We start from the raw sequence: 19,166 nt of genomic DNA, 5'->3' as shown, positions 1-19,166 counted from the left end.
CCGGCCTGATCCAACATGACTTCTCTTATGTTCTTGATAGTAAATGTGGCACACACACAAAAAAGCATTTCATGCATTTGCAGAAGCAGTCCAGACTTCACAGGAATCAACTTGACAACAATTTTCAAAGTAGTATCTTGAAGCAAATTCCAGGAAACAAGTTGTATTTGAAACCTGGGAGATCTGAATTCCCCTTCTCTGGATGGGGGCTGTGTGGCAATTTTGTTTGTGGTTGGAAATTGTGGCTGACCCATTCAAATGCTCTTGCTCTGGTCCCTTCTACAAATCATGCAGGGCAGCTCTCAGCAGACTTGCGTGTTTCTGAGCCCACTCGTATCAGTGGCTTCCGAAGGGTGTAACTCTGTTTAGGATTGTGCTGCTAGTCACCCCTCCCCCTCTCCTTGGCAGGGAAAAAAAGTGTTGTGCAACATGTCAGTTTTGCAAGAATAATTCATGCCTGCTATGTATTTTTGACAGCAGGAAGAACTTAATTTCATGTCACCGTTTTTGTGCCATGAACTTGCCTGAGCTATCCCTTCCCCCCTGCCATCCCTCAGCTGAGAAGCTTCTTGGGGATCCATAGAAGGGTCTGAATACAAAAACAATTGCCCACCATTATCCTGGAGAACATTCCAAAATGAAAGATTGACCAGGCTGCAGCGAACTGCGGCTTAGGCATTCCTAAGACATCTTCATTATGTTGGAATTTCTGAGAAGAGTCACCTGGCAATGGGTTTAGTGTGGCTCCACTACAAAAAGCAGAACGAGACCGGCAGAGAACGTGTTGGATCTGACTCTTTACTTGCGAGGTCAGGATTTGAATGTAACTCAGTTCTGCACTTGCGTCTGCTTCTGACCTTGTGGGTACGGAGATGTAAGGTGTACAGGTCACCCTCGATGTCTTATAGGTGCCAGTGCATTGTTCGTGTTCTGTGGAGAAAACAAAACTTCAAAACCACAGTGATGGAAAGAAAAATTCTAATGCAGCAGCTCTGTCCTGTGTAGGAGGGCAGGGGTCCTTAAAGGACCATATTCAAGAGGAAATTTGGCAGGGATCATGAAACAGAGAGGGAGGAGAAAAGCTACAGCTGTCACAATTTCCTCTTGAGCACAGCCAGCAGGCACATGAAGCCTTTGCAAGGAACTGTTTTCGTTCCCGATGTTCCTAGATTCCTGTCTGTTAAAAGTGGCCTCTCCAGTTCCATCTACAGACAAAAAAAATGTGGGCTTGGGAGGGCTGAACTGCAGAAGAAACAAGCAAAAGGAGCCAAATATTTTGTCTTGTAAAAGTGCAGATGGTTCAAAGCGGATCTGTTGGGAAGATGTGTTTTCCAAGGCCTCAGGCTTTCTAATTTGAGATGGGGTATTTCATACAATAGCTAGTGAGTCACCTGTGTTGGGTCTACTAAAAAGACTAAAGTGTGTCTTGGCAGTTGTCGGGATGGGGAGGGTTGCAGGAAAGTTGCACACGATCTATCTGATCAGGCTGCTCGTGGCTGTCTCTGGCATCAGCGTGTGAAGTAACAGGCAGTCCAGGAAGCACTGGGGAATGCGTGGGAAGTGCTGCCTTTCAGCCGGAAAAGCCAGAGAAGAGGCTGTCTCTCAGAGCTGGCGTGCATGTTCTGTTTTGCAGGTACAGGAGTAAGCAGCATCTGTGGGTCAGTGTCATGGCTGAAGTGTTAATGTGTGTGGGAAGGTCTGTTGCCCCCAGACCCGTGAACTAAGAGGTGCCCTGCCTGAGCAGGCCAATGGTCTATTTAGACCTTCACACAGGGGGGCCGCCTAAGTGACCTGGAGGGCCACCAAATGGGACATAAGAGGCTGAGGCCCACTACCCCTAACATTGCCTCTGATATTCAGAGGTTTACATCCTTGGGATGTGGAGGAAATCTGAAATTCCTAGCTGGGCTTGGAACGTGGCCAGGAATTGACCTGGGAACACTGAATCTGATAGCAGTGGTGTGCTCTGGAAGCCCCCTGGATAGGGTGGCCAGTTTCAGATTGGGAAATAGCTGGAGATTTTGGGGGTGGAGGGTGGGGTTTGGGGACTCCAATGGGATACGATGCCATAGAGTCCACCTTCCAAAGCAGCTATTTTCTCCAGCTGGACTAATCTCTATCACCTGGAGAACAGTTGTAACGGGGAGATCTTCAGCCCTACATGTAAGCTTCTCTAAATCTTATGCTTAGGATGGAACAAATGCACAAATTTCACAGGCCTGTTACTCATTTAGCCCAATGTTTTACCAGCATCCTTGTCCATTTGGGCAGGCAGATATTAACATCTAAACTGACCATTCGTTTTAGACAATGGATCCTCCTCTAAAATATTTCTCTCTCCCAAGGGGGTTGGATGAAGGCCCCGCTTGTGTTTTTTGGTTTCTCAAACAACTGCTTGCAATAACACAGCATAGTGAAATCCTGCCATTTGTTTCTCTTGACAGGATGCTGTCAGGGCGAAAATGGAGAGCAGTTCAGGCCATATAATTCTGCAACTAGGTTTAAAAAAAAAAAAAAAGCTCCAGCAATGAGCCTTGAGGAAGCAATTTTTTTCCCTGCATGAAGCAGGTTTTTGCTGCTTTAAGTGTAATGAATACAAGAAGTGGGTGGGGGGAGGGGATGTATGTTTATGTGCATGGCCTTTTCCAATTTTACGCCAGGAAGTACTTCTTGACTCAATGAGTAACTGAGTTGTGGAATTCAGTGCCAGAGAATGGAGCCATGGCCACAAGCATAGATGGTTTAATAGGGGATTAGACTGAGTAATGAAGGATGGTTCCATCAATTGCTACTAGCCATGATAATCCTCCACATCCAGAGGCAGTAAACCTTTGAATACTAGTTTTAGGAGGTAACATCAGAGAAAGGGCAACTGGTTGGCTGCTATGTGAAGCAGGGTTCTGGACGAGATGGACCACTGGTCTGATCCAGCAGGGCTTTTCTGATATCCAATGTGGGTATCATGATATTGTACCCCCCTTGAGTCAAAATTTATGGCTTGGGGGGGGGAGATCAGGGATTAGCACATATTTCCTTTAGAAGGAGCACTTTTCATGGCGCTCTAACCCCTGCTGTGTAAATAATTGCCCCCTACAAAAACCCCCCAACTTATTTGCATATTAGGCCACACTCCCTGACATCACCATTGTTTCATACTGCTTTTTGTAGAAAAGTTGAGCAGGAACTCATTTGCATATTAGGCCACACACCCTGATGCCAAGCCAGCTGGAACCGTGTTCCTGTGCATTCTTGCTCAAAAAAAGCCCTGATCATCCCTCTCCCACAGATACCTGACTGCTGCATTTGAGGCAGGGATCTGTGTATAAAAAGCTATGTGACTCCTCTATAGATGGCTACCGTGGTCCTTGGGCTCGTTGCACAGTCAACCCTGAGCAAGCTGTTTCCATATGAACAGCGTTCCCCCCTCACTGTACACCACACATCAATAGAAGCCGCATGCCCAAAGCAGATGGATCTGCAAGGGATACCTGTGGGTTTGTTTTTTGCTCCAAGCCGTAAAGCTGATTTATTTGTGGACCTTCTGTTTGCTTGGGCAGCTCTTTGGTGTATGTGGAATGCAGCTTTTCCTCTAATGTGATGTGGATCTTCGCAGGGTCTTTCCCTGTGGGCTTTTCCGCTTCCCATTGCAATATTTCAAAGCTGATGGAGGGGCCAGTATTTCGTCTGGCTGCTGTTGGTCTATCATTTATTATTTATGTACTTCGTTTATACTCTGCCTCTTTCCCCAGTGGGGTCCTAGTCAGTGTTCCCTCTAAGCCGAGTTAGTGTGAGCTAGCTCACAGTTTTTTTAGCCTCCAGCTCACACATTTTTGTCTTAGCTCGAGAAGGATGGCCCCAGAGCAAACTAATGTATGCAGTAGCCAAATCACTTGCTCACAACTTTAATTTCAGCAGCTCACAAAATAGAATTTTTGCTCACAAGACTCCACAGCTCAGAGGGAGTGTTGGTCCTAGTGTGTTTCTTCATTTTTCCTCCAATCCTCTATTTTATCCTCACAACAACCCTGTAGGGTATGTTAGGCTGAGAGTATGTGACCGATGCAAAGTCGTCCAGTGGGAATTCGAAGCTGGCTGTCCTGGATCCTAGTCCAACAGGATATGTAGTGTATGTTTACCCACTGCTCTCCCAAAGAGCTTGGGCAGCAGCACATAGCATGAAGTTGAGAGAGGGAATGTCTAGCCCGAGGTCACCCAGTGAGCAGAGTGAACTCAAATTTCTTGGCTCATAGCCCGGCATTTAACTACTACCCTACACTGGATCTCCCCGTGATCGTTGTGAAGTTTTCCTTTTGATGTAGCTGTGCCCCCAGCATGACTCGGGGGCAGGAGAAGAAGACCGGAGAACTTGTTCTTTTGGAATTTCTTTATACCTGCCGTGCCAGCCGTAGCGTCAGCTGTTCTTCAGGAATGTGTTCGCCAGCCCCAAATCTTGTCACTGAACAGGAATGCAGTGGAAATAAGACTGGGAGGGTTTCTATCCTGCAGCAGAAACTATCTTGAGTAATTAGTTCAGAAGTGGGATTGTAGCGCAGTGGCAGAGCATCTGCTTGGCCTGCAGAAGGACCCGGGTTCCATCCCTGGCATCCCAGTTAAAAGGATCAGATAGTAGGTGATGGCAAAAGACCCCTGGAGAGCTCCTTGCCAGTCTGAGTACCCAACACTGGTCTTAATAGATCCTTGGGCCAGTGTAAGGCAGCTTTGGGTATTCAAGAGCCAGTTTGGTGTAGTGGTTAAGTGTGCGGACTCTTATCTGGGAGAACCGGGTTTGATTCCCCACTCCTCCACTTGCACATGCTGGAATGGCCTTGTGTCACCCATAGCTCTCACAAGCGTTGTCCTTGAAAGGGGAGCTGCTGTGAGAGTCCTCTCAGCCCCACCCACCTCACAGGGTGTCTGTTGTGGGGGAGGAAGATAAAGGAGATTGTGAGCTGCTTTGAGACCCTGAGCGGAGGGCAGAATATAAATCCAATGTCATTGTCTTCATATGGCCTGCTGGAAGTGAGATCTGGGTCTTGTGCTCTTGGTGTGCATTTTTGTGGCCATTACTTGCATGAAGGGGGCACTTGCGTTTCGGCTCTGCATTACCCCCATTCATAATTTTCCCTCTTTATACCCACTTGAACCCTGTAGTGATTAGAGTGCTGGACTAGGATCTGGTTCGAATCCCTACTCTGCCATGGAAGCTTGCTGGGTGAACTTGGGCCAGTCACACGTTCTCCGCCTCATCTATCACACAGGGTTGTTGTGAGGATAAAATGGAGGAGAGGAAGATGTTGTCAGACACTCTGCTTTGGGTTCCCATTAGAGGGAAAGGCAGGATATAAGCAAAATGGGTGTCCGTCTTTTTACGTCTGCTGACTAAGGATTGGCTTTATGTGTCGGAGGGAGTGGGTTCTCTCCCACTAAAGTGTATGCTGCGATCCTCTGTTGTTTAATGTGCCACAGGATTCCTTTTGACATTTTCTGTTTATCCTGATTCTGCTGGCCCTCCTCTTCTCCAACTGGCTCTGCTCATGATGGGTAGGCATTCATTAACAGACCCAGGTGCGTTTGGTGGGCAAGCTGGCATTTCCATTGTTTTGAACAACCCCCTTTGTCTTTGATTGCAGGTAAGAGCAAAGAGGCTGAAATCAAGCGCATTAACAAGGAACTGGCCAACATCCGCTCCAAATTCAAAGGTGAGTACGTTCTGTCCATAACCTCGCGCTTTTCAGATTTGATTTATGCCTTTGGCTTGCCCACAACAAACACTGGCACTCCCTCCCTGTCCTTGTCACTGGCAGGAGCTGTTGGTTATTTTGCTCCAGGCAGCCCTTCGACAGCTCCCTTAGTCATCCTGTCTTACTCACGCCTCTTCCCCCCCATCGCCACCCATGCTTATCAACAGTCGCCACCTAAGCTGATTCAGCTCTCCTCCTCTTTGCTGCTTTCCTGTTAGTCGGGCTTTGCCATGAGGTGTTGTCCACTGTGTGTCTGCAGGTGGCAGATGAGGGATGGCCTGTTTTCCGGGTTAAATTCCTGAACAGCCGGACTGTGTCTGTGGCTCCCTGGACAGGAGACTGAACAGTCTGATTCCCAGGCCCTCTGATCTCAGCAGCAGTCTCTTTTCTCCTCTCAGTGATTCCTGCTGTCCCTGGTGCCAGCAGTGTTCGTGGCACCATGAACTCCACAAGTTGTTTATCCCAGTTCCTTTTCCTCTCAGAACTCCCTCCCTACCTTCCTGGATTTAGTTGTTGGCTGCAGGGCAGTGCTTATGTGAGGTTGTCATAATGTGCTTCTGTTGTTGAATACATTTTTGTCTCTCCTTCCCTCCCGAGGAGCTCAGAGCAGCGGTTCTCACAACTACTCTGTGAGGTAGATTAGTCTGAAAGCGTGTGATAGGAATCATATAGCTGGTGACCCAAAAGATGTAAATATATTTATCTTCATAGACGTCATCATCAGGAAGTAACAAAAGCTGCCCCTCTTCAATCCCAGTATGATGTACCCTGCGCCTCCGGTTAACTCCCAAAACAAGATTCAGAAAGGGGCAGAGAGCCAGCCTGGTGTGCATAAGAACACAAGTATAAGCTGCTGGATCAGACCAGTCTTGTTTCCCACAGGGGCCAACCAGTTGTCCTGGAAGGCCAACTAAAACAAAGTAGCATTGGACTTAAGAGCAAAGAGACCGAGGTTCATTCAGGCATGAAGCTTGCTGGGAAACTTTGTGTGGTGGTTTCCATTTGTTTTCTTAGCAGCATTTAACAGTTGTGGTGTTTGCTCTCTGGCTATGAAATTTAGGAAGAGGGCAGTCAGCATGTGCAGTTTCACAACTAATGACAAAACAGTGGTGTCTTCTTTTGTTGGAGTGGGCTGTGACTTAGAAGGGAGACAGAAACCAGGAATTCCATCTGTGAATCTTTGAGCAAAACCCCAGAATAAGCAACTGCATTAGGCTATAGCAGTGTCGTTAAAGACCAAGTAGCTTAATGGTTCCACATTCTGTGATGTGATGAACAGGCCCAATGCCAAATAGTAGTCACTTTTGCCTGAACTGCATCTTGGATCCTGAAGGACTCAGTTCTGCATCCTTGATCCTACCTAATCTGAAGCCATTTCCAGAGAATCTGAGAATCCAGTTTCCTGGAATCCCTTCCCAGAAAGTCCCAGCAATTTGAGTTCTTCTTCATACTATCTTTTCCAAGCAGATTTCCTTTTCTTTCAACACAATCACATAATCTGGATTTCTGGGAATCTCTGCAGCTCTTAACTGCAATGCCAGTGGCCGAATTCAAGAATTACCAAGCTGAACCAGTAGCAAGGCCTTTTCTAGTTCTTGAAAACCTTCCCTTTAGGCAACAGTTCTCATCCTTTCCAGAGCCAGGACTCACAAGAAGTACCTTGGCATCAGAGTCATGTGACAGGAAGTATGGGAAGCAGGAGTTGTGACCTCACTGATACAAAAACCAGGATTGGGGGCTGCAGATCAAAAGAGAGTGGGGTCAGTTAAGCGCAAGCCAAGAGCTGGGAGGTGTCTCACAATAGGAACAAACCCAGAGGCAGAATCCTGGAGGGATCCTTTACTGATTTATGTGAACTCACCTAGACAGCCTACCACTCCCCTCAGCACACATGTTAAGAGAAGAAGGATGCCTCACTGTCTGCACAACTGGTCTTGCCAAAAGAAATATAGAAACATAGAGCTGGAAGGGAACTCAGGATCACCTAGTCCAGCCCTCTGCACAATGCCGGAAATTCACATCTACCTCCCCGCACTCTCTCAGTGACCCCTTCTCTATGCCCAGAGGAGGGGCGGGATCTTTTTTAAACTTATTTTTTTTTCTCCAGAATCTCTTGGTCAATCTGGCCTGGAAGAAAATCCCTTCCTGACCCCAGTGTGGTGATCGGCATTACCTTGGGCATATAAGAAAGGGCCATTAGAGCCAAGCACTGATTCATCCCTTCTTGCCCTCTCTCTCAAGTTCTGCCGTAAATTCACAGAATCAGCATTCATTGGCTGCTGTGTAGGGGTTTGCGATTCAGTGGGTAGGGGGTTGTCTCTGTGACCTTACTGGGGGTCCCAATCTATAGACGGAAGACTACTGTTATAGGAAGCGTAAATCTTCAAAATTAATCTACAGAGTACGAGAATAGAGCCACATCAGTGGGATCCAGGAGTTGTATGGGTCTTGTTGAAACTGGAGGATAATTCCAGCGTGCCTCCAACACTCAAGTATGAATGCATCTTCAAAGGCTGTTAGCCAAGGACCTGGGTGTTCGCACAGCTGGCTTTTCCCCTTTCTGCCCCTCCTATGGTCCTCTTTGACCTTTGAACAGTGCCAGTGATTTCCCTTTGTTTTCTTCCCCTCCCAGGAGATAAAGCCTTGGATGGTTACAGCAAGAAGAAATATGTCTGCAAGTTGCTCTTCATCTTCCTGCTGGGCCACGACATCGATTTTGGGCACATGGAAGCTGTCAACCTGCTCAGCTCCAACAAGTACACAGAGAAGCAAATTGTGAGTCAGGGGCCAGGGTCTTTCTCATCGCCTAACTTACTTCACGGGGTTACTGTGAGGATAAGACGGAGAAAGAGGAAGCTTTTCCTGAACTTTGTGGAGGAAGGGTGAGATAAAAATGTACCACTAGATTGACTGTTCAATAAATAGTACCCTGAGGCCTCTGATGCGTATCTGTTTTGAAAAACATCATTTGCCGAAAGGTAAAGCCATACTTCTTCCCAAGTTCCCAGCTCATCCTTGCCTGTTCTGTTTCTCTGCCTGCCTAGGGCTACCTGTTCATTTCGGTGTTGGTGAACTCCAACAGCGAGCTGATCCGTCTCATCAACAACGCCATCAAGAACGACTTGGCAAGCCGCAACCCCACTTTCATGTGCCTGGCCCTGCACTGCATTGCGAACGTGGGCAGCCGTGAGATGGCGGAGGCTTTCGCCTCTGAGATCCCTCGCATCCTGGTGGCTGGGTGAGCCTCCACCTTCAAAGAAAAGGTCCCCTCGTGTGGAGCGAGGGGAGAAGGGGACGTTTGACATAAGCGCCCTCTGGTTACTTGACACTCCTCTCCCTTTCTGATTGCACCTCAGGGACACCATGGACAGTGTGAAGCAGAGCGCAGCCCTGTGCCTCCTGCGCCTCTACAAGACTTCCCCAGACTTGGTCCCCATGGGCGAGTGGACGTCGCGGGTGGTGCATCTCTTGAACGATCAGCACATGGTATATGCCCCTGACACACACATACGCTGTCTATGGATAGCTAGCCTCCTGTCATCCCCCACAGTAATTACGTATCCTGTATTTTCCCACCCTCCCAGTGGCTGTAGCCTGAAATTCACAGTAGGCTGGGTAAAGTGGACTTGAGTAGCTAAAACAACCCACTAGGTGGTTCTTAAGGCAAGAGGTGTTTCAGAGGTGGTTTGCCATCGCCTGTGTCTGCGTCACAATCCTGGTATTCCTTGGAGGTCGCCCTTCCAAATACTAGACAAGGCTGACCCTGCTGAGCTTCCAAGGTCTGATGAGATCAGGCTAGCCTGGGCTGTTCAGGTCAGGGCCGTAACAGTGCTGTATGTGCCTCCGTTCCAGGAGTCCCCAACCTTTTTGAGCCTGTGGGCACCTTTGGAATTCTGACACAGGGTGGTGGGTGCAGCTACAAAATGGTTTCTGCAGGAGGAGGAGGAGCCAGTCACAAAATGGCAATGGCAGGAGGCAAAGGCACAAGACGCCCAAGTGAAGGGGGGGAAGAGGGGCAATTTTCAAAAACAGGGTGGGAAAGAAGAGTGTGAGAGAATCAAATTAGCATCAGTGGCAGCAGCCACGGAATCAAAATTATTTAAATCGGCACAGACAATCAGAAGCCAGTCTGAGCAAGAGCCCTAAGTGGACCCACCCACTACTAAAAAGAATTTGGTGGTCTTTGGAAAAGATGTTGGGTCTCCTGCTCTATTCCCTGCCTTCTTGCACTCAAAGCGTCTTAGGCTGCCACTGCACCACAGACAGCGAGGCAACATCTCGTATCTCCTGCAGCACTTTCCTGCCCCTTCAAGGCTCCTCACCTGCCCCCTCTCCTCCCTTTCCTCACAACACAGGGGGTGGTGACTGCTGCTGTGAGCCTCATCGCCTGCCTGTGCAAGAAGAATCCTGATGACTTCAAGACGTGCGTCTCCCTGGCTGTGTCCCGGCTCAGCAGGGTGAGTTCTGGGTTCCCCTTTGACTGGGAGGATGGCTTGCTGAGAGTAGTTACGGCTGGCGAGACATTTTCTTGTTGCTCCTCCAGCGTGAATTTTGTCAAAAAAGGCATTCTTCATCCATAACAAATGTCTTTGTGGGTTTGCCAAGGGTATCAGGGCAGATGTGAGTGCTTCTGAGGAGGCATTTACCAGAATGTAACAGGTAAAGGTGTGTTCAAAAAGTGTGACGGATTTGATATATCACTGTCAGCTGCTCAGAAGGTTGTGAGGTATTGTACACGTAGAGTTTGGTGCTGAACAGGTGTGAAAAGTGGAATACACATTGCTTTGCCTTTAAGATAAGATCTTACTAGGTCAGGAAGGAAAGGATGATTCTTCAAGTTCTTTACCTTCTCTTAGCTGGTGAGGGAGTGCTGCAGGTTAGGACCAAGGGTGAAGCCTTCTTAGGTTTTGTGGTAAACGAGGATGAGCTCTTGAGCAAATGAGTGCCCTCCTATTTACTAAGGTGAGGCAGATGGCTGCCAGAGGCGGGGTCTTCTCGGCAGTGGCACCAAAGTTCTAGAAAGCTGTCTCTGCTGCTATATTCCTGGTGACTTCCCTGTTAACATTTTGGTGCCGAATTAAAATTTATATTCTCCTGGACTTTGAGTACTTACTTTTATTTGTGGCTGATTCTCTTTCTCTACCAAATTGTCTCTCTTAATAGTCTTTGGAAGTAGAACAGCTCAGTAGATTTTTTTTTATTTGACACTAAACTGCCTTCTTCTGCATTTTTGAACCCATGATTTTTTATTCTTCAAATGTGGGTTGTTATTCTACTGTTCTTGTATCCGTTTGCGATTTAGCTATTTTGATTTTATGTTTGCGGGAGATGAGGCAATGAGTTTACACTGAAAAGTCTACTGCTGCATTGCGGCACCCCTTATTCTTTTCTGTACTTCTTCCCCACAGATTGTTTCCTCGGCCTCCACAGACCTCCAGGACTACACCTACTACTTTGTGCCAGCCCCCTGGCTCTCGGTCAAGCTCTTGCGGCTTCTGCAGTGCTATCCTCCCCCAGGTAGGAAACTGCCTGGAATTGGATTGAACTGGGGACCTTTTGCATGCCCAACAGATGCTCTGCCCCTGCCCCTCACAAGTCTCCTATTCCATGAGCTGAGTGAGCTTAGTGCAGAAGTTCATTTCTTTTGGGGTATTTTTGTATATTTGTGCGTGTGTCTGCACCTGGAAGTCATGGTGACCTCTGGTGACTGACTCCAACTTGGGGACCTGGAGGAGATTCAGAGAGGTGGCTGAATAGAGCCTGCCCCTGTCCTCCCAACTGGGTATTTCAAGGAAGTCTCCCATCCAAGTCCTAACCAGTCAACCCTGCGAACTTCAGGGATCTGACAAGATTGGGCTTGCCTGGGCTATCCAGGTCAGGGCAGTGCTCAAGTTTTTAAAATTCTTTCACAGGATTCGTATTTTTTGGCCTGGATAGCCCAGGCTAGCCGATTTCAGAACCTAAGCAGGGTCAGCCTTGGATTGGGTGGGAGTACTTGGTTAATACTTGGAAGGGAGATCACCTAGGAAGTCTAGAGTTGTTACTCGGAGGTAGGCAATGGCCAATCGCCTCTGAATATTGCCTTGAAAACCCTACGGGATCACCCTAAGTCAATGGCAAAGAAAAAAAAATTCCCCTATTTCCCTACTTCCATCCCATGCTTTCCAGACTCACTCAGTTCGGTGGAGAGTGGTTTCATTGTTGCGTCTAAAGAGACAAGAAAGAACAAAGGGGGCTGTGAAAGAGATCACTTCAGCCCTTGGAAAGAGAGCACTTCTTAATACCCGTGAGACCAGAGCTGATCAGCAGATCTGGCTTTGTTGTGCTGCAGCTGCTGGATGGCTGCTCCCATCAGTGCTGCATCGATCTCTGCACTTCTGTAACTAACATGCCCCATTTAGGTGCATCTGAATAAAGCAACATTCCTGCAAACATAGGATCGTCCATGGTGATAATGGATCCAGATGGTGTAAGGCTGTGAAAATAACTTGTGTTGTTTTAGTATCACATGCTGGCATGACTCCTTGGGCAGTAGTTGGTGTTGGAGTAGTGGGGCAAGGAGGGCTGAAACAGGAGGGAGGGATCACCTTGGGGTATACTCCAAATTGGTTACGGCGCCAGGGGGTGTTCTGCAAGCTAGAACTTGCAGGCCTTTGTTGCTGCCACTTCCACTTTAACATATTTGAAGGACAGTCACTGCTGCTCTTAACCCATGAGCCGTTTTGACATTTCTATGGATTTAGAGTGCTTGCTTAAAACAATTCAGCTGCCCAGCTGTCAGGCCGATTCTTCCTCAGCAGTAGCTCCGGCCATCTGAGACACTAACTTTGAGAATATGAGGATGCCTTTTTTCACAGTGTAAAGCTGTAGCATTTGGGCAAGCCATTGGTGGCAGTTGTGCCACCATGAAGTTTACTGGGTGGCCTTGGGCTGGTTGCCGTCCCTGGCTAAGTTACCTCACAGTGTTGTCATGAGGGGGGAAAACTGAGATAGCTTGTGGACCCCAACAGTTGTACACCATAGAATGTGTTATAGTGGAGCATTGACAGAAGAAGTTGTTTGTGCAGCCAGAGAACCAGCTGGGGCTTAAAGTCCCCTGTTTACTAGCTTAACTGGCTCACTCACACATTAAGCTGGCCAGAGCCACTGTGGAGAGAGGGGAAGGAGGGGATACGTATGATTTAATAAATGAATTGCCTTCCCCTTGTTCTCTTCTCCCTCCCACCGCTTCCCCCACACTTCCCCCACAGAAGACGCAGCTGTGAAAGGCCGCCTGGTTGAGTGCTTGGAGACGATCCTCAACAAGGCTCAGGAGCCGCCCAAGTCCAAGAAGGTCCAGCATTCCAACGCCAAGAACGCCATCCTTTTTGAAGCCATCAGTCTCATCATCCACTACGACAGGTGAGCAGCTAGCCGTAACTGCTTGGAACCCCTCTGTGTGAGGCCAAATGATGACTTGAAGGCTGTATAGGTCCTGCCAGCCATGCAAGAAAGCTAGCAAGCAAAGCCAGAATAACAGGAGTCCCAACAGTGAAAACAGGAGCTGTCAAAACAAGAGATGGCTCTGAAAATGATAGAATGGGGGACATCACAGTCTATCTTGGGTCTCAGTGGTGTGACCCTTTCCTCCGTGTCCAGCCTGGAGATTTACTCCTGTGTTTGGGGGGGCTTTTTGGCCTACAGTGAACCCAACCTGTTGGTACGGGCATGTAACCAGCTAGGGCAGTTCCTTCAGCATCGCGAGACCAACCTGCGGTATCTGGCACTGGAGAGCATGTGCACACTGGCCAGCTCCGAATTCTCTCACGAAGCTGTCAAGACGCACATTGAGACGGTCATCAACGCTCTCAAGGTCAGAGTCTGTATGGGCGAGTGCAGGGCAAAAACGGGCAAGTGATCCTTGGGGTTGGGGAAAATATTGTTGATATAAAGCTCTAGGTATGCTTCATAGGGACTATCATGAGAAGGGCATTCAGGCCTGTGTGATTCCGTCTACCAGTGAAGGCAGGACTTGGAGAGCAAGAAATGTGTTTTGGACATTTATATCATACCTTTCCTGTCACCCACAGTTCCTTAAAACAAAGCTAAAAGCCAGTGCAAGTGCTGTCAAAGCCAAGCTGCTTCAAAAATAAAAAGAAATCAGCAACAAAAGCAGCGTCTTCAGTTACTACCATTAAAACAAACCAAAGGAAAAGCTTACTTAAGTGAAGGTACCACTGAAGCCTGAATTAATTCTAATAGACCTTATAGATAAAGAGATCCCAAACGATAAGAAATAATTTCTTTATTAATTGCTATTGCCTGACTAATGTTAGAACATCTACCAAATAAGGAGTTGTGGTATCAAAAATTGTGGGATATTTCATAAGATATAAAATAACAGCTAAGCAAGAAGAGGATTATATAAGTAATCAATATCAGAATTTTTTAGATTTGTGGTACCCAATACTCACTTATTTGATGGAAAGAGATATCCTTCCAGAAACCGAAAGTTATAAAGATTTTTTGTATTTTTAAATGTTTGAAATATTCCTATCGAGAAGAGATGAAAATACAACTCATTACATAAATTCCCAATTTCCCAAGATAACTATATGAGATGTTTTTGCTGGGAAGGAACTGATCTGTAAGAAAAATAAAAATCTAGCTGTGACTATAATGTCATAGGATAGATTATAGTTTTTAAATATGTTTTTTTAATTATTGTGCTTGTTATTGTTATTTGTAAATTGTGGTATTTTAACAATGTCATAAATAAAAACCAAAGAAGTTCTGCTTTGGCTTTTTTTTGCAGGCAGACATTACAGTAATTTGAAGCCAGATTCTACCCATAGCTGTAGAGTTGTGGCTGTTGAGATTATTAGCCTTCCATAAGGTTCCTGGAGGAGTGTAAGAATACTGGCTTGAATGTAATGGCTGGAGAATAGCAGGCCAGAACATGGGGCCAAGAGCCTCTTTTTCTCCTCCCATCCACTCACAGTGAGCAGAGTGGAAAGTTGTTGTAGGTCTGCAGAAGATGGCTTCTTTGCCACTGTGGACTGTGTCACGGCTGAGGCCATAGCTCAGCTCTCATTATCCACCTTTCCCTTTTCCCAGACGGAGCGAGATGTGAGTGTACGCCAGCGGGCTGCCGACCTCCTCTATGCCATGTGTGACCGCACAAATGCCAAGCAGATAGTCTCGGAGATGCTTAGCTACCTGGAGACAGCCGATTACTCCATTCGTGAGGAGATTGTAAGTGGGGGCACCGGTGCTAGAAGAGGAAGGCGAGGTGCTGTGGTTGTTTGTTATAGTGGTTACGGTGGCCATTGTGACTACAGAGATGTAAAATTTCCAGACATTTTGAAGGCACAATAAAAAAAAATATTTCCCCTGGGGGTGGAAACAGAAATGTTGAAACACTATTGAAATATATGCAACCCTTATTTTTCTGTCAAACCTAATCCACTTTACTGATTGAACAACATAAAATGCACCATTTATAGCTTGGTTAGCATATAAAACTGCCCTGTTTGGCATATTTATAGAATGTAAAAGTGATAATGTCTTCTTTTTCTATAAAACAAATTGCAAATATGCTACAAAGCATTTAATGATAATCCAAATATACCGGTAACCCTATTTACCAATATGTAGGGTTACCGGTATATTTGGATTATAGGAGTGCTCCCGTCCAAATAATACACTATTGCATGCTACAGAGTTTGTTTTGTTGTCAAAATAGCTTACGTTAAAACAAAAAATCCTGAAAGCATTGTATATAGCTAGTCTGTAAAAGTGTTTTAAAAAAAAAAAAATGCTCCCCCATTTTTTCTACTGGAAAGATTTGAGAAGATCCTGTCTTTTTCATGGTGCATATTTGGAATAAGTGCAGCGCTTATTATGACAAGGTTTTCTTACTTAGAAAAATATTTCATAGGGGGGGGGGGTTAGCGTTTCCCAACATTTCCCAATATTTCCATGGCAAAAATTGGAGTGGGGGGGAAGAGTCCTGAGGCCTTTTCATGCTACACATTTTGAATATGAAAAACCTTGCCTTAAGCATTCTGAAAGCAAAAATATTTCACTCGCTGCACTTGATCTTAGCCGAAAGGCAGAGAAGTGGCCTTTTCATAGGGTTTTTTTCCTGTGCTGCCCCAAATTTTCCAATTTCTTTTCTGTTGAAAGAATTTAAAAGAAGTCCTGGGGGGTGGGTGGGGGCAAACAGGCCTCAACTGGACCTGCATTTGGAACATGAAGTTCATTGGGTCACCTTGGGCCAGTTGCTCTTGGAGCCTAAGCTGCCTCACGAGGTTGTGAGGGAAGAAAGTGACATATCTTCATCCATGTACTGAATTCCTCAGAGGAGAGGGGTAGGATATAACTCTGAGGAATGGAATGGGCACCATTTTGAGAAATTTAGTGACTGAGTAGAGGGTGACATGTCCCAGGAATTTCACTTTATCGGAGGGGGGATCTTGCATGGGTAGTGGGTACTGGTGGTAAACAGCCATTGTGGAGGGAGCTGGCAGAGTTCTTCCTCCTCCTTTTTCAGGTGCTGAAGGTGGCCATCCTGGCAGAGAAGTATGCAGTGGACTACAGCTGGTATGTGGATACCATCCTCAACCTGATCCGAATCGCCGGGGATTATGTGAGCGAGGAAGTGTGGTACCGTGTCATCCAGATCGTCATCAACCGGGATGATGTGCAAGGCTATGCTGCTAAGACGGTCTTTGAGGTAGGCAGGATTGATGGGGGACGTCTTCTTACCCACCTGTATCAGTGGGGAGCATGCTAGGGTGCTGGCCCAAGCCCGGTGCCGCAGGCAAGGCACCACTGCCCTCCCCCCTATGCAGAAAGCACAGCGGCAGCGAGGCTCCCGGTCTCCGTGTGTGTGCTGCCACTGCCCGCCATTGCTCTGCCTCTCATGTGAGAAGCGGAACAGCGGCAGGCATTGACGGTGCACATGCAGAGACTGGGAGCCTCGCTGCTGCTGCGCTCACTCTCTCCCCTCTGTGTGTGCACCGCTGCCGCCTGTCATAACGTGAGAGGCAGAGCGACAGCAGGCAGCAGTGGCGTGCACGCAGAGACCAGGAGCCTCGGTGCTGCTTCCAAGCGGACTATTTCTGTCCACTCGGAAGCAGGGGAGGGTGGGGGGGCCCAACGAGCGCCCTTTCCACAGCTCAGTGCTCCAGGCAGCTGCCTACAACTGCCTTATGGATGCACCGGGCCTGGTGGGGGGAATCTTTTCCCTTCCTTTATGGGTTCATGGGATATGGGTCTGCTCATTTGATAAAATGTATTTGAGAGGATTAATTGATCTCACACTAAATGAAAATATAAGCTGGCCTACCCTGGGCAAGTTGGGGATCCTGAAGAAGGCCCCAGAGTAACTAAACAGTTCTCCATGCCAGAGAATCAGGGCAGAATTTAAAAGATACCAAGTCAGCTGGGTCATTGTCAGGCAAAGAGACCTCTGTTGGAAACCATAAACACATTAATTGTGTAAACTTCCCATGGGAATAATTGTGTAAACTTAATATGGGAGCTTGTTCCTTGCCCACCCATAATGCCTTGCACATGACTCTTCCCCTCAGGCCCTGCAGGCTCCCGCCTGTCATGAGAACATGGTGAAGGTTGGAGGTTACATCCTAGGGGAGTTTGGGAATCTCATCGCAGGAGATCCTCGCTCCAGGTAGGAAACTGTGGGAGGAGGTAAAGGGGCTGAGCGGATGAGGGGAATCCACCGTCCCTTTCTGCTTTGGAAGCTCAGTTCTCTCTTTTTAATTTTCAAAACTTCCCTGTGAGGTACAGTAGTTGGGGGGGGAACTTTCTCAAGGCTATTTGTCGAATGCCATGGCTGAAAAGGAGAGTTATCCGAATTCCTGAGATGATAACACAGACTGTGCTTTAATAATACAGTCCCAGCTGAAACAGCTGTAAACTGGATAGCCAAGGCACACTTCCTGCAGACATCAAAAGGTTTTTTGAGTGTCAAAGACTAAATAACAGGGATGAGAGAGAAATGCTGGCATTTAGAGTAGACTCTACTGGACTGGGTGGATTGGTAGTCTGACTTGATCTAAGGCATCTACAGAGGCAACTGTGTGCTAACCTACTCGTGCTGGGGACCACTGGAGCAGGGGTGACCAAACTTGCTTAGCATAAGAGCCACATAGAATAAACATCAGACGTTTGGGAGCTGCAAGACATGAATGTCAGATGTCTGAGAGCTGCAGGAAGGAAGGCAAGCAGGCAAATAGATGGGGGAGGGAGGAGGGAGGGAAAGGTGGCTAGAAAGCAACTTTAACTGCATTCTCCAAGTCGGTGGCTGGCTTGACTTGGGGAAGTGATTTAAAGAGATAAATGCCTTCACCAAGCCGGTCAACAGGGTTTTGGGGACTTCGAGAGCCACACAATGTGTATGTAAGAGCCACGTAGCTCCCGAGCCACAGTTTGGCCATCCCTGCCCTGTAGCAATTCCTTACCTTTTAGAGGGAGGGAGAGAAGTGCAGCATCACTGGATTGCCCACTGTGAACTTGTGGAGGCCACATGTCTTTGAAGAGGGCAATTTTTCTGCCAGCAGATTTGTTGTGAGCCTAGGTTTCAGTTAAGTGGTAAGCCTGCATTGGAGCTCTGTCAGGGGGTTGGACGAGATGGTCTGTATGGCCCCTTCCAACTCTATGATTCTAACCCAAGTGCATGCTGAGAACTAGAGGTACTCTTACGACAACCCCTTCTTTTCTTGACTTGGAAGGGGACAGGACTCCATTAGGGCAGGGAACACCCTGTTTCAGATCCCTAAGGACAGTTTGCAGGCCCCAATGAACCATTTGCTCTCTCTCACCCCACACTCCTCCCCTCCTACTCGCTCTAGCCCTCTGGTGCAGTTCAACCTGCTGCACTCCAAGTTCCACCTGTGCAGCGTATCCACGCGGGCCTTGCTTCTCTCAACCTACATCAAGTTCATCAACCTGTTCCCCGAGACCAAGGGCACCATCCAGGAAGTGCTGCGCTCGGACAGCCAGATCCGCAATGCCGACGTGGAGTTGCAGCAACGAGCTGTCGAATACCTCAAGCTCAGCTCTATCGCCAGCACTGATGTCTTGGTGAGAGCGGGGAGGGTGATGGCGGGTCCTGACAGATGGGTAGGAACAGTCCCAGTTTGCAGAGTTCTGCTGTTTCTGTTTGTACTGTTTCTTCCTGACACCACATATGAACATATATGAACATATGAAGCTGCCTTCTACTGAATCAGACCCTCGGTCCATCAAAGTCAGTATTGTCTACTCAGACTGGCAGTGGCTCTCCAGGGTCTCAAGCTGAGGTTTTTCACGCCTACTTGCCTGGACCCTTTTTAGTTGGAGATGCCCGGGGATTGAACCTGGGACCTTCTGCTTCCCAAGCAGATGCTCTACCACTGAGCCATAGTCCCTCTACCACTG

At 47.6% G+C, this 19,166-nt stretch overlaps 1 protein-coding gene across 13 annotated transcripts in view; it reads left to right on the top strand.

Moving 5' to 3' along the window:
• The window catches only part of AP2A1 (adaptor related protein complex 2 subunit alpha 1), a 38,844-nt gene that overhangs the window by 2,698 nt on the left and 16,980 nt on the right, over positions 1–19,166 (top strand). For 10 of the 13 annotated variants that reach the window (XM_060255572.1, XM_060255570.1, XM_060255569.1 and 7 more), the window contains exons 2-13: positions 5,631–5,699; positions 8,374–8,516; positions 8,786–8,979; positions 9,098–9,227; positions 10,097–10,198; positions 11,150–11,258; positions 12,992–13,142; positions 13,425–13,593; positions 14,838–14,975; positions 16,276–16,458; positions 17,318–17,415; positions 18,599–18,830. In XM_060255572.1, coding sequence (XP_060111555.1) covers positions 5,631–5,699; positions 8,374–8,516; positions 8,786–8,979; positions 9,098–9,227; positions 10,097–10,198; positions 11,150–11,258; positions 12,992–13,142; positions 13,425–13,593; positions 14,838–14,975; positions 16,276–16,458; positions 17,318–17,415; positions 18,599–18,830 — 1,718 coding nt within the window. The remainder of the gene's footprint in view (positions 1–5,630; positions 5,700–8,373; positions 8,517–8,785; positions 8,980–9,097; positions 9,228–10,096; positions 10,199–11,149; positions 11,259–12,991; positions 13,143–13,424; positions 13,594–14,837; positions 14,976–16,275; positions 16,459–17,317; positions 17,416–18,598; positions 18,831–19,166) is intronic. The other 3 variants (XM_060255573.1, XM_060255571.1, XM_060255561.1) reach the window with 1 other exon arrangement.

The sequence above is a fragment of the Heteronotia binoei genome, chromosome 15, assembly GCF_032191835.1.
Source record: "Heteronotia binoei isolate CCM8104 ecotype False Entrance Well chromosome 15, APGP_CSIRO_Hbin_v1, whole genome shotgun sequence".
Classification (NCBI taxonomy): domain Eukaryota; kingdom Metazoa; phylum Chordata; class Lepidosauria; order Squamata; family Gekkonidae; genus Heteronotia; species Heteronotia binoei.
This window is presented reverse-complemented; position numbering and strand designations above follow the sequence as displayed.